The following is a 15,429-nucleotide window of genomic DNA, read 5'->3' on the forward strand; positions in this document are numbered from 1 at the left end:
CCCGGGAGCCTGAAACCCGGGAGAGGGGGAGGGAGGCAGGAAGAACTCGGAGGCCTGGAAACTATCAAGCGTTGTGTGTGTGTGTGTGTGTGTGTGTGTGTGTGTGTGTGTGTGTGTGTTTTAGGGCCGCGGGGACTTGATGAGCGCGCCGCTCGGGTGGAGGGCTCCGCATCCAAGAGACGCGTACTGATCAGCCATGTGGCCCAGGAGATAATTGGGAAAAACCCTAGAAAAATAAATTAAAATAAAGGACGCCCAGGCCGACCACCCTCCACACCCAGCCTGCCTGCCTGTTGCCTGCATTTTTCTTTCTCCTCTTAAAATGGAAGTTGAGATCCTGGTTTCCAGTCTAATCTGTCCTTTTAAAAGGAAAGTTGCTGGGTGTGGCTTAAAAAAAAAAAACCTGTTTCTCCAATTAACGGTTGCTTTCTCTCCTTTATATATGGTTGTTTTTTAAGGAGACAGAGACTGGGGCTGTGTCCAGTCTTCAGGACTGGTTGGATCGGTGGTAGGCACGGTTTAGGAACCAGACTGCGGCACCCCAAGGACCTAAAAAAATGTTGATGTGGAAATTTCCAGCTCAGGCTATGAAGGTTGCATTTTTTAAGCCCTGGCTCCCGCCTGCTGTTTGTCTTAGGGAGGTTTGCTAATTAATGTGTGAACTTTTAAACTGTGTGCCTTCCCTGGTAGCTCACCTGCTAAAGAATCCGCCTGCCATGCAGGAGACCCCGTTTGGATCCCTGGGTCGGGAAGATTCCTCTGGAGGAGGGCATGGCAACCCACTCCGGTACTCTGGCCTGGAGAATCCCATGGACAGAGGAGCCTGGTGGGCTGCACTCCAAGGGGTCGCAAAAGCGGCTTTCAGTTGAAAGCACATTCAAGAACTTGTGTGTTTTGGGGGGTTTTTTGGGGGGAGGCTTTAGAAGACATTCAGCCTGATCCACGGGGACTTGTTGGAATACTTTATAGCTTGGTGGGGAGGGCCCGGATCGGATTTCCTGTTTCTCTCTTTCCTGCCTTAAAACCTGCTTGGTTTGCTTCAGTAAAAAGTTCTTCGTGAGAGCGTTTTGCTGTCTGTTGCTGTGTGTGAGTCACACCTGCTCGCGAGAGTTTTTCTAGCCCCCGTGAGGCTGCACTACAGGGAGCCACCGGAGAAGCCCGCATAGGCAGCTGCCCACCAGCTCTCTCTCCTACCTGCGGCAGTATACGCATGTCCGAGCTGCTCTGCTCGTTCATCCCGCCTTCTCCTTCCCCCGTTCTGTCCACCCAATCCATCCTCCACGTCTGTCTCTCTGTTCCTGCCCTGCAGAGAGAGGGGTGCGTCTCTACCATTTTTTCCTCGATTCCCCACACACGGAAGCCTAGAGTCTTAAACTCTCCCCTCCATGGCCAGACAAGTCTTTTCCTGCACCAATTCTTATGATTAATACGGCATTGTGTGTTTATGAATCTCCAGAAGTCCTTTTGTGGGTATATAACAGGCTTCCCTGGGGGCTCTGATGGTAAAGAATCCATCCGCCTGCCAATACAGGAGACCCGGGTTCGATTCCTGGGCCAGCTAGATCCCCTGGAGGGAGGGCATGGCAACTCACTCCATTATTCTTGCCTGGGGAGTCCCATGGATGGAGGAGCCTGGAGGGCTACAGTTTATGGGGTCACAGAAGAGTCAGACACGACTGAGCAACTAACCCTTCATGGACTTCCTTGGTGGCCCAGTGGCTAAGACTTTGAGCTGCCAATACAGAGGGCTTGGTTTAGATTCCTAGTCGGGGAATTATTTCCGCATGCTGCAAAGAAGACCCAGGGATCAAACCCGGGTCTCCTGAACTGCAGGCAAAGTCTTTACCCTCTGAGTCACCAGGGGAGCCCCAGCAAGCACCTGGTGTCGCCAAATTAAAAAAAAAAAAAAAAATATATATATATATATATAAAGTAAAAGCAGCTAAGTGAATGTCATCCCTTCTGTACAGGTTGTCAAAACAGGTTCCTTTAGCCATGCAAAATATTTACCCACCTTTGAAAAGGGCAGAGAAAGGACTTTGGCCTTGACTAGACAGACCTTTGTTGGCAAAGTAACGTCTCTGCTTTTCAATACGCTGTCTAAGTTGGTCATAGCTTTTCTTCCCAGGAGCGAGTGTCTCTTAATTTCATGGCTGCAGTCACCGTCCGCCGTGATTTTGGAGCCCAAGAAAATGAAGTCTATCGCTGTTTCCATTTTCCCCCATCTGTTTGCTGGGAAGGGTTGGGACCGGATGCCATGACTTCCTGTGTAATCATAATGAAAAGAGTGAGGGAAGAGACGTCTATACCTGTTTCCAACAGAGCTTTTGTGGATTTTGTTTTTTTAATTTTCTTTTTGGCTGCACTGGGTCTTTGTTAGACTTCCCCGATGGCTCAGCCGTAAAGAATCCACCTACCAGTGCAAGAGACGCAAGAGACCTGGGTTCGATCCCTGGGTCGGGAAGATCCCCTGGAGAAGGGCGTGGCAACCCACTCCAGTCTTCTTGCCTGGAGAATCCCATGGACAGAGAAGCCTGGGGGGCTGCAGTCCACAGGGTCGCCAAGAGTCAGACAGGACTGAGCACTCTTGCAAAGGGTCTGTCTCTTGATGTGGCGAGTGTGGGTTACTCTCCAGTTGCAGAGCAGTGGGTCTGGGCATGGGGCTTCCCGGACTGCGGCTCCCGGCCTCTGGAGTCCAGGCTCGGTAGCTGCAGTGCCTGAACTTGGTTGCTCTGATGCATTTCGGATCTTCCCGGACCGGGCATCGAACCTCTGTTCTCCTGCATTGGCAGGTGGATTCTTAACCACTGGACCACCAAGGAAGTCCCAGTCCTAATTTATAATCACCCTTACAACCATATGGGACAAAGACACACACAAACACACACACACTTCTACACACTCAACAGTTGTGAGTAGTTTTTTATGCTCGTGTCCTCCTGGGAGAATGGCCTGGTTGTACAGGACACGCAAATGGTGTGTTGTGTCTGACTCGCTGCGACCCCATGGAGCGTGGCACCCCAGGCCTCCCTGTCCATCGCCAACTCCCGGAGCTTGCTCAAGCTCATGTCCATTGAGTGGGTGATGCCATCCAACCATCTCATCCTCTGTTGTCCCCTTCTCCTCCTGCCCCAATCCCTCCGAGCATCAGGGACTTTTCCGAGTCAACTCTTCGCATAAGGTGGCCAAAGTATTGGAGTTCCAGCTTCAGCATCAGTCCTTCTATTGAACACCCAGGGCTGATCTCCTTTGGGATGGACTGGTTGGATCTCCTTGCAGTCCAAGGGACTCTCAAGAGGCTTCTCCAACACCACAGTTCCAAAGCATCAATTCTTTGGTGCTCAGCCTTCTTTATGGTCCAACTCTCACATCCATACACGACCACTGGAAAAACCATAGCCTTGACTAGACGGAGCTTTGTTGACAAAGTAATGTCTCTGCTTTTTAATATGCTGTCTAGGTGGGTCATAGCTTTTCTTCCAAGAAGCAAGCGTCTCTTAATTTCATGGCTGCAGTCACCGTCTGCTGTGATTTTGGAGCCCCCCCCCCCCAAGATAAAGTCTCTCACTCTTTCCATTGTTTCCCCATCTATTTTCTATGAAGGGTTGGGAGCAGGTGACATGACTGCACATATAATCATAATGAAAAAGTTTGAAAGGTCGCAGGAATCGCCAAAATATGAGACACAGACAGGAAGTGAGCCCAAGTTATAGTGAAAATAGAGCCTGTAAATTTGGTGGGGTTGGAGCGGGATTGCCCCAAACCCTTGATTTGTTAAAATAAATAAATAGGTGTAAAGGAAAACACAGGAAAACCAGGTCTGCCCGTGCCTTTCACAGTTGCAGTTTTATCTCTTCATGCAGGGAAACAGCAGTTCCTTTTGTTTTGTTTTTTTTAATTTCCTGTTCTTATTCTTTGCCGAGTTCGTATAACAGTTTTGGGAGTTGCCGTATGGGTGTGTGAGTTTCAGCTTTGTCTTAGAATGACTCGGTGCCCCCACCATTTCGCTAACTCATTATTTTTTTTAAAGTCCCGTAAACAGGAAACCAAAAAGTTCTTTTTTTTTTTTTTATTCCCCAGTGTTTCTCCATGGGGTGGTGGGGCGGGGGGTTCGAGACCTCCGACGTGCCGTGAGTTGAGTGCAATCAAAGAAGAAAATCATCAAACAAGTCAGAGGAGCAAACATCAGCTTGCTTCTGCCCACGCGTTGCTAAGTAAGCCCCGGTGTGGTTTCAGGCCGATTCATGCCTCTGGGTGGACCTGGCTTCATGGTGAAACCTCTTTGTTCCTGAGGGTCGCAGGCTGGGGACTTTGACATGCGTTTGCCAGTCTGAAGCCTCTGTTCTTTTCACTCTGCGTTCTGCCTGTGAAAGTGTTTGATAGAATCTCTTTATTTTCCAGAAGAGCCAGTTAGGACGTCAGCGACTTTTCAAAGAGTCGAGTAATGACTCCTTAGGGTGCTTTTGAGAGGAAAAAAAGATTACTTAAAAAAATATATTTTTAATTGATGATTGCTTTACAATATTGGCTTGATTTCTGTCATGCAGCGACATGAATTAACCATCACTTCAGTTCAGTCGCTCATTCGTGTTCGACTCTTTGCGACCCCATGCACTGCAGCACGCCAGGCCTCCCTGTCCATCACCAACTCCCGGAGTTCACCCAAACTCATGTCCATTGAATCAGTGATGCCATCCAACCATCTCATCCTCTGTCGTCCCCATAAGGGTACAGATGTCTGGGATTCCCCAGGTGTTACTAGTGGTAAGAAAAACAAAAACAAAAAAAAACCCACCTGCCAAACGTTAAGAGACCTGGGTTCAGTACCTGGGTGGGGAAGATCCCCTGGAGGAGGGCATGGCAACCCACTCCAGTATCCTAGCCTGCAGAATCCCATGGACAGAGGAGCCTGGCGGGCTACAGTCCAGTGAGGTCGCAAAGATTCGGACACAACTTGGCACGCACACACATACATGTCCCCTGACTCTTGAATCCCACCTCTGAGTTTGTCTAACAGCTAATCTTTCAGCAGAAACTCTGCAGGCCAGACGGGAATGGCAGGATATCTTTAAAGTACTGAAAAAAAAAAAAAAACTAATCTACAACCAAGATTACCTGGCAAGGATCTCATTCAACGTTGACGGGGAAATCAAAAGGTTTACAGATAAGCAGACATTAAAGAGAGTTTAACACCAGCAAACCAGCTTTCCAGCAAATACTAAAGGGACTTCCGTAGGGCAGTACCCACAGGAGGGAGGAAAGACCTACAAAAAAACCCGACCCAGAACGATGAAGAATCCGCCAGGAGGAACACACATATGTCAATCACTGATTTTCCAGTGTCTGCAGAGAGTTAGGGTGAATTCCGCTTGTTCACCGCCCTTCCTTGAGCACGCGGCTAAAGTCAGGAGGGTTGCATTCCAGAGCTTGGAAGGTATTAGTCATCCCCAGACCGTGTAGCCAGAACATTGTGACCACTTCTTTTTCTCAGCGTCCCTCCCCTTCTCCCACCCACCACCCACACCCCACACCCCCACCCCACCCCCAGCCTTGTCTGATCGCGCTCTGCCCCTTTGCAAACCGACCAGAAGCCTCGTGGTGGTGTGACCGCAAGGGCGCGGTGAACCGCATCAGGGATAGACAGACAGCAAGCAGATGCTGCTGCCTCTGGGGCGGGTGGGGAGGTGTGCAGATTTCTCTCTGCAGGTCGAGAATTCCAGTGTTGCCCGTCACCATCTGCTGTGGCCGGCTAGCTTGTCTTAGAGGTCAGTGCTCCATGGAGGATCAAGACGCCCTCATCTTGGGCACAGAATGAAGCCTTGCTGGACAAAGGGACCCAGGGAGGTGAAGGCTTCAGTGCTCGAACAAGGGGTCACACGGTGTAGGAGGAAGAGAAAGGGCCTGGGTGGGTCTGAGAGTGGGCGGGAGGGTCAGAGGGGGTGAGGTCACAGGGATGGGGCGCTTGCCTGACCCATGAGGGCAGCCCCAACCCCACCCCACCCCTGCCACTGTGCTGAGGACTGAGTTAAGGACCACTGGCCTGATTGGGGCTTCCCTGGTGGCTCAGCTGGTAAAGAATCTGCCTGCAATGTGGGAGACCGGGGTTCGATCCCTGGGCCAGGAAGATCCCCTGGAGGAGGGCGTGGCAACCCAATCCAGTCTTCTTGCCTGGAGAATCCCCACTGACAGAGGAGCCTGGCGGGCTACAGTCCACGGGGTCACAAAAAGTTGGGCACGACTAAAGCAACTTAGTACAGAACTCAGGGCCTGGCTGAACTGAGCCAGCCCTTGGTAGATGGGATTGATGATTGATGGATGGATGATGGGTTATCGATTTATAGATGATGGACAGGATGCATGCCTAGCTAGACACATGATAGATAATAGATAAGGCCAGTAGATGGAATGATTGTGCAGTTAGATGGATGGATATAACGATTGGACAGTTGGATGGATGGATGAATATAGATAGACAGATCTTGAGGTTTTTCCAGTACTCATGTATGGATGTGAGAGTTGGACTATAGAGAAAGCTGATCGCCGAAGAATTGATGCTTTTGAACTGTGGTGTTGGAGAAGACTCTTGAGAGTCCCTTGGACTGCAAGGAGATCCAACCAGTCCATTCTAAAGGAGATCAGCCCTGGGTCTTTTTTGGAAGGACTGATGCTAAAGCTGAAACTCCAGTACTTTGGCCACCTCATGCGAAGAGTTGACTCATTGGAAAAGACTCTGATGCTGGGAGGGGTTGGGGGCAGGAGGAGAAGGGGATGACAGAGGATGAGATGGTTGGATGGCATCTCCGACTCGATGGACATGAGTTTGAGTAGACTCCGGGAGTTGGTGATGGACAGGGAGGCCTGGCGTGCTGCAGTCCATGGGGTCGAAAAGAACTGAACTGAGATCTTGAAAGTGAAAGTCGCTCAGTCGTGTCCGCCTCTTTGCGACCCCCATGGACTTTACAGTCCAAGGAACTCCCCAGGCCAGAATCCTGAGAGTGGGTAAGCCTTTCCCTTCTGCAGGAGATAGATCTTAGATGAATGATCACACGTAAATGATACATAGATTATACATAAGGTGAATAGACCAGCCAGACTCCTTATAAGCTTATCACCAGGCCATGGGTTGTCATCTCTGCATTCCTACAAGATAAGGGGACTCAGGGCTGGAGAAGAAGGTGAGTGTCACCTGGGGTGTGGACTATGCACTCTGTCCGGCTGCAGGAAGCAAGCTTTCCTGTCCGCCTCTGCGAAGGCTGATGCTGGCTTCCCCCGAGATCTCACCTGCCCCCCCAAAACTTCTCTCCAGCTTACGCTTCACCTCTGTAACCACTGATGGATCTAATCCATTGTAATCACGCCTGAGGTGTCTACACCGTGCAGAAAGAGGGCTGAGCGCCGGAGAAGGAATGCTTGCCCCCTGTGGTGCTGGAGAAGGGCTTCTGAGAGGGGTCCCTCGGACAGCCAGGAGATGCCGCCGTGGAGGTGGTTCGGTGTCCCGCGCCCACGGGGAGACGGATCATTGCTGTGACTCGGTGTTTGTGGTCTTCCCGTCCTCCCGTTGGGGCGTGTCCAAGTATCACCCTGGTGGGACTCCAGGGAAGCTGGACCATGGCCTCGAGCTCGGTGCTGGGCACCCAGAGGCTCGGTGGTTATTAGGGGCATGGACTCGTGGTTTCTGCAGCAGGTGAAGCCCCAGACGGTGCCCCCCACGAGGAGCCCAGCGCGCAGGCCTTGGGGACGCCCGGGGTCTCGGGAGGATGGGATGACGGAAGGAAGGAGACCAGCTGGCCGAGAGCGATGGGGAGGATGCTGGGTGATGATTCATGGCCTGTGTCCCCTCTGGGGCCCGCCTTGCCCCATCTGAGTCATGGGGTGCCCCCCCGTCCCCTCCTCCAGCACATCTGGAGTCTTGAGGGGGCACCGCCTGGAAACCACAGACGCGCCGAGGGCTTCCGGCCCAGGGGCCGGGGTCCTGCCACGCTCTGCAGCGAGCGAACCGCCTTGAAGGTTTCTGCCTCCAAGGTCTGCACCGGGCACTCAGCTTCTGGCCGTGTGGACAGTCCGCCCCGCCTCCACGACCTCTGAGGTGGGCTGAGGGTGGGTCGTGTGTGGGCACCCCCCCCAACTCCCCGCCGAGGTGGGAGGCACTCAGGGGACCCGTCAGCTTCTCGAAGTCGGGGTGGGGACACAGGAGGCAGCCTCTGGGGAGAGCGGGGGGTCTGGTCAGTGTGGAGACGCCGCCCAGGTGATGGGTAGAGAACCATCCCGGCTGGGCAGGTACCAGAGTCTGCAGTGAGGACCACTAAGCAGGGAGGCAGTGTGTGCACACCCGCTCAGACAGAAGGCGTGTGCACTGGTTCAATACGTATTCACACACACACACACACAGCACTTGTTCAATACATATTAACACGCGAGTGCAGACACACACGTATACGCACCCGTGAGCGCGTACCTGCAGAGCACACATATGCACACATATGCATCCGTCGCTCAGTCGTGTCCTGCTCTCTGCGACCCCGTGGATTGTAACCCTGCCAGGCTCCTCTATCCGTGGGATTCTCCAGGCAGGAACACTGGAGTGGGTCGCCCTGCCCTCCTCCAGGGGGGTCTTCCCGACCCAGGGATCGAGCCTGCGTCGCCTATGTTGGCAGGCGGGTTCTTTACCGTCCGAGCCGCCTGGCAAGCCCCAGATATAGGAGTGTGTGCGTCTGAGTCTTGAACTGCTTATTCATTGCCCCATCACCACTTCTGCCTTTCGGGAACCACAAGTTTCTTCTCTGTGTCTCTGAACCTGTTTTGGTTTTATAAATAGCCTCACTGGTATAATATTTTTTTACATTCTACACGTCTGTGATACATGATATCTGGCTTTCTCTGTCTGACTGACCTCACTGAGTATAGTCGTCTCCAGGTCCACCCATGTTGCCGCAAATGGCATTATTGCGTTCTTTTTTTAAAAATAGTATCTGCCTGCCTGTTCTTCTGGGAAGAAAAATCACACACAGAGACATGCTGCCCCAAACTCGACACTTACACGTGGGCACACACCAAACTGCATACATCGGCATAGGAAACCCCGCCTGTACACACACCACACATCCACACATGCACACTGCAGTTAGACACACACTTGGGCACACACATAAAGCAAGCATACATACCTATATGCATACACACATGCAAACAGCCCAAACCACACACCTACACACCAAGCCCCGTGGGTCCCAAGTGAGTGAAAGTCGCTCAGTCGTGTCTGACTCTTTGCGACCCCATGGACTGTAGTCCCGCCAGGCTCCTCTGCCCGTGGGATTCTCCAGGCAAGAACACTGGAGTGTTGCCATGCCCTCTTCCTGATACAGGGATGGAACCCAGGTCTCCTGCATTGCAGGCAGATTCTTTACCAGGGAAGCCCAAGGCACTCTGTAAATGGGCACAGACACTCATACACACACACACACACACACACACTCAGTCACTCAACACACACAGCTGCACGCCTGTCCACATACACACAAGAGAGGGAGGGGGTTCTAGTCTTTCTGTGTGACATTCCGCAGGACGGAACGTATTGTGACCGTCTGGAGCTTCCCGGGGATGAAGGCAGCTTGTTAGATGCCCGGCACTTCCTGAGGTTGGGGGGGGGCGGTGCGTGTCATCTTTGATTCGTGCACATTTGCAAAGACCCTGATGCTGGGAAAGATTGAAGGCAGGAGGAGAAGGGGACGACAGAGGATGAGATGGTTGGATGGCGTCACCGACGCGATGGACATGAGTTTGGGTAAACTCCGGGAGTTGGTGATGCACAGGGAGGCCTGGCAGGCTGGGGTCCATGGGGCCGCAAAGAGTCGGACACGACTGAGCGACTGGACTGAGCGGAACAGTGATCCTTCAGTCGGCCACCATTCTCCTTTCTGCTGACCGGACACTCAGCAGAATTCCCTTTGCTTTTCTTCAATTCATCATTAATTGGGAACAGAAATAGTATTGACATTGTTTCAATAAAGCAGTCAGCAACTGGATGGAAGAACCGTGGAATAAAGGCAGTTTCCGCCTTCTCGGCAGCAGTTAACAAAGAAAAGGAAAAGTTCCCCTTTTCTGGATCGCCTGGTGTTTCTACAGGAAGTACGTTTTGGTTGTTTAGTTATGGATAGGTTGCTATTCGAAGGGTTTTCCTCTCCACGTTTTCTCCGTCGTGTGTTGGAAACTGGGCTTCTCCGGTAACTCAGACGGTGAAGAAGCCACCTGCCAACGCAGGAGAAGCGAGTTGGATCCCTGGGGCGTGAAGAAGCCCCTGGAGAAGGGAATGGGTACCCAGCTCAGTGCTGGAAGTTGTTCCTTGTCGATTTCGAAAGACCTGCTTTTTTTAGAATAACTCACGTGCAGAATTATCCTGGTTTCCTGCTAGTTTAGTTGTTGCTAAACACTGAGATCGTCGACAGTCTAAAGCACAAGCTGCCATGTTCTTACTTTTAGGCTTGAGGGTGAATATTGCAAACGAGAACACAACACGTGATCCACCTTCCAAAACCATGCCCCTTTCTTTATTGTTTTCTTAAATTCCCAATTTAATTTTTAGTAACTAACTGGACTCTTTTTTTTTTTTCAGATGATTTCGATTTATCACACGCCCTTGATGGTAAGTAAGATTGCAAGCATTTTATAGACTTGGAACATAGTAAATCTTTTGAAACACGTCTTAATGGCGATCATCAGACTCACATTTGTTGAGGAAAATGGAGATGCTCTCATCGGGATATGTTAATCCTTTTTTTGGTGCAATAACTTCCATACTCCGTGGAGGTCAGGAGGCCACACAGGATTGCCAGGCGCTTGGAGAAGTGGGTGGTCCCCTGTGGGCTGATCTTTGGTGAGCTGATTTCCTGTGGACTGATCTCTCATGGGCTGATTCCCTGTGGACTGTGGACTGGTCCCTCGTGGGCTGGTTTTCCATGGACTGGTTCCCTGTGGGCTGGTCTCCCATGGGCTTGTCCCTTGTGGGCTGGTTTCCTGGGGGCTGGTCCTCTGTGGGATGATTTCTCATGGGCTGATTTCCCATCAACTGGTCTCCTATAGGCTGGTCTGCCCTGGTGGTTTCCCATGGCCTGGTCCCTTGTGGACTGGACTTTTGTGAGCTAGTCTCCCGTGGGCTGCTCCCCCGTGGGCTGCTCCCCCAGGGTCACACTGACTCCATCTGTCATCCTGTGGCTGCATCTCCCCAATCTCCCTGTCTCCTTTAACACGGCCACTCGGCGTCAGCGCCTCTCTGTCTCCCAGTCTCCTTCTCATAAGGGCCCTCGTCTATAAGGGTCTGTGCTGATGCACTGTGACCAGCCCCCACACCAACGTTACTTGCAAAGACCCTGTTTGTAAAGAAGGTCAAATTCTGAGGCTCCCGTTGAATTTGGGGGCCCAGGATCCATCGCAGGACATCTTTTTTTAACTCCTGGGGTCCGATGCGGAGGCCTCAGTGAAACCCACGAGAGCAGCAGCGTTCCCAAAAGCCAACGATTGTGGGTGGCGGGGATAGTCTTATTCTTGACAGTGGAAGACTTCTTCTGCTTGGCTGCTGGGAAGAGATGCCCTGGAGGTGTCCGTGGTCCAGATGATCTCAGCCCCACTCTGCCTTGGTGCCCAGAGGGTCAGCCTCGGTGGGAGTCCCAGGTGGCCAAAAGGTTGCTCCGCCTAAGAAACCCGAATAGCCTTTTAGCCAGGGGTCCACTGCTCCCCTGCTCCTGCAAAGGCCCCAAGCTCTGCCCCGTGTCCTGCTGCTAAACAGCTGTTCTCCGGGCTTCCTCTTTTACTCCTTGGCTGCTGGCTGAGCTGTCTGGAAAACATGATGCTTCAGACATTTTCTGACTCTTTTTTTTTTTCTTCTCTTAAATGTATTTCTTTGGCTCCTCTGGGTCTTTGTGGCTGAGCGTGGACTTTCTCTAGTTTTGGTGAGCGGGGGTTACTCTCATTGGGGTACATGGGCTTCTCATTGTGGAAGCTCCGCTTGTTGCAGAGGAGGGGCTCTAGGCCACGCAGGATTCAAGAGTTGGATCTTGAATTGATTCAAGAGTTGTGGGAGCGTGGGCTTACTTGCCTTGTGGGATCTTCCCGGATCAGGGGTTGAATCTGTTAGCAAGGGGATCCTTAACCCCTGGAGCCACCAAGGGAAGACCCCCCTCTCTGACTCTTTTTAAGGAAACAGGAGTGCGTGGAGGGCTGAGTGTGTTTCCCAGCCGCCAGATTTCTGACTGAAATGTCTTTTCTCTTTCACAGATGACAAGAAACCCACTCTTCCACCAAAACCGGCACCCGGTAAGAAGCAGAGGTGCTCAGCGTCCAAAAACACAGCACAGAAGTTGTCGTGCACCCCACTTTCGTCAGGAGCTGGGGGAGATGCAGACGGCTTAGATGCCCGCAATGGATACGGCCTGGTTAATATTTGAACGATGCTGTGATGTCTCACACGTCCAGCAGCGGCCGTAAGCGAGCAGACGCTGACATTTTTGCGAGGTGCTCTGGGGGTCCCGTGGGAAGCGTCTCTTTATGCCGAGTGTCTCTTACTGGATTTCAATACTCATCTCTTGGGAGGAGCAATTTTAGAAGCTGGGACCCTCTTATAACCCGTGAGCAGAGTCAGATCTCAGTGTCCACGAGGACCATACCTGACGTCACTCACCCTTTCTGGAAAAATCTCAAGATTCAGACCAATGACAGAACTGCGTAAGGATCAGATTCATTGGGGTGTGGGGGCGGCTTCCCAAGCGGCGCTAGTGGTAAAGAACCCGCCTGCCAATGCAGGAGACGTAAGAGACGCAGGTTCGAGCCCTGGGTCGGGAAGATCCCGTGGTGGAGGGCATGGCAACCCACTCCAGTCCAGTATTCTTGCCTGGAGAATCCCACAGACAGAGGAGCCTGGTAGGGTACAGTCCATGGGGTCGCAGGGAGTTGGACACGACTGAAGTGACTTAGTGCACACACGCACGCACGCATGCGCAGATTCACTGGGGGTTAGCCACCCAGCACGCAATCAATGCCCAAAGTTAACCAAGCCCTTGTCACCTATTTTAATATATATATGTATATATAATAGCTCAGTTTAATTATTGGGTTTCTCACCTGAAAAGGTGAAAGTGTTAGTTGCTCCGTCGTGTCTGACTCTCTGCAAGCCCGTGAACTGTGTAGCCCGCCAGGCTCCTCCATCCGTGGGACTGTCCAGGCAAGAATGCTGGAGCCGGTTGGCACTGCCTTCTCCAGGGGATCTTCCCGACCCAGAGATCGAACCCGGGCCTTTTGCGTGCAGAACATGCTGGCTGAGTCACTGTTGAACAGCGGAAATGTGTACCATCACGAGCTCCCTGGAACGTTGATGGTGTTTCCTACTTATGACTCACAGTGGCTCCGAACCTTGTGCTGGGTGGGCACAGAAGCTCTCCTGGGTGTGTCTGGGACTTGAGTCCTTAAGACAGAGAAGGCCACCTCTAAAATCTCCAACCCTCTAAAACGTCACATCATTTTATCGAGCATGCCTGGGTCAGCCGAATCACTTTTTCACTGGGTGTGAACCCGAATCAGGCCACAGGTTTCTGCTGTTGTATTATAACGTCTACGTTGCCGAAGTCACGGGCATCTTGGGAGAGTTGGTTTCAGGGTGGACAGTCAACAGGGAAAGAATTGTCTGCAGACAGAAGTCGGAATTCCAGCTCGGCCCATGGGGGCCATAATTGATTTATAGATACCTTTCATGATTTTGATCTTTCCTTTTGTTCTTTTCCTTGAAGAGAAGGGTGTGAAAACGGTCAGGAGTTTGGTATTGCGGTTGATACAGACTGATACTCTATACTATATGCATTGAAAGCCGTGTCTGGTCTTCATTTCACGCAGAACTTCAGTGTTCACTATTTTTTCTCCTTTAGGGAATGATGGCTTCGATTTAAACGATGCCATCGGTGGTGGAGGAAACGGTAAGTAGTCTTGTCTTTAATCTCCTGTGGGTCTAACCTGGTTATTTTATCATTTCCAAGAGGCTTTTTCTCTTTTAACTAAATCAAGTGAGTTTGCACCCGGAAAAGCGTAAGGAATGGGTGTTGTTGTTTGCTGGTTTTGAGCTTTTGGCTTTTGTCTGCGTGTCTTCTTTTGATTTAGACCTCTTATGGTGTCTGAGGTGATATGAGACAAAATGAAAACACCCTTGTCAGGGCTGGCCTCGTGGGTTCGTGGGGTCCCGCCCAGTAGGTCTTGGTCGAACGAATGCTGTGTGGCCGCTGAAAATGGTACCACGGTTTGAGCAAGGACATGCAAAAAGCATTCTCACTTTGCACTGGACCCCACAAATTCTGTAGTGGGCCCAGCCATCTGCTTTATTTGCTGTCGGAAGTTAAGTATTACAGCTGGATGCTGACGGACAGAAATCCGCAGCTGGCTGCACGTACGTGTCCCCACCATGACAAGGTGTCCCCGGCCGTGACAAAGGGCACACTTCCATTTCCCACAGTGCAGTTAACCATCTGTATGCGAGTTCTTCCCAGATGGTACTTAGTGGTAAAGAACCCGCCTGCCTGTGCAGCAGACATAAGAGACGGGGGTTTGGTCCCTGGGTCTGGAAGATTCCCTGGAGGAGGGCGTGGCACCCCACTCCAGTATCCTTGCCTGGAGAATCCCATGGACAGAGGAGCCTGGTGGGCCCCAGTCCATGGGGTCGCAGAGAGTTGGACACGACTGGAGTGACTTAGCACCCACACGCGCAAACGCATGTTCTGTTTTCTTGACCTCAAAGTGCTCATAACTGCAACTTTCCTCTTTCACAGAAGACCGAGTGTCACCCAACCCACCGAAGCCAAAACCTCAGCCAAACCCCAAGCAGCCTGGCACTTCTGGTAAGACCATGGGGCTCCTGTGCCTCCTGTATGTGTTTCAGAGTTCGGTGACCTCTGTGTCAGCTGAAAGGAGGTCATTCCAGAGTTAGTGTGATCCTACAGTGAACGCTCTGTGCAAGGGAATTCCAGTTTTCCAGTCCTGGAAAGCAGTATTCAAAAAGATTTTTCTTTTTTTGGATTTGATATTTAGTTTGCTGATTTTACTTCCAAGATTGCAATGGAAATAAAAACGAGAAAAACATTTTAAATAAGCTCAGCTGGTAAAGCATCTGTCTGCAATGCAAGAGACCCCAGTTCGATTACTGGATCTTAAAGATCCCCTGGAGAAGGGATAGGCTACCCACCTCCAGTATTCCTGGGGTTCCCTGGTGGCTCCGATGGTGAAGAATCTGCCTGTAACGCGGGAGACCTGGGTTCCGTCCCTGGGTCGGGACGATTCCCCCGGAGGAGGGCATGGCAGTCCACTCTAGTATTCTTGCGTGGAGAATGCTACAGACAGAGGAGCCACTCATCCGTACACACACACACACACGAGCATGCAAAAACATAGATGGAAAGACGA

At 51.6% G+C, this 15,429-nt stretch overlaps 1 protein-coding gene across 2 annotated transcripts in view; it reads left to right on the plus strand.

Annotated features, from left to right (window-relative positions):
- Positions 1 to 15,429, plus strand: part of CD99 (CD99 molecule (Xg blood group)) — a 29,039-nt gene that overhangs the window by 831 nt on the left and 12,779 nt on the right. For both annotated transcript variants that reach the window (XM_006049299.4, XM_006049297.4), the window contains exons 2-5: positions 10,610 to 10,639; positions 12,268 to 12,306; positions 13,908 to 13,955; positions 14,799 to 14,867. In XM_006049299.4, coding sequence (XP_006049361.3) covers positions 10,610 to 10,639; positions 12,268 to 12,306; positions 13,908 to 13,955; positions 14,799 to 14,867 — 186 coding nt within the window. The remainder of the gene's footprint in view (positions 1 to 10,609; positions 10,640 to 12,267; positions 12,307 to 13,907; positions 13,956 to 14,798; positions 14,868 to 15,429) is intronic.

This window comes from Bubalus bubalis, chromosome X (assembly GCF_019923935.1).
Source record: "Bubalus bubalis isolate 160015118507 breed Murrah chromosome X, NDDB_SH_1, whole genome shotgun sequence".
Lineage (NCBI taxonomy): Eukaryota > Metazoa > Chordata > Mammalia > Artiodactyla > Bovidae > Bubalus > Bubalus bubalis.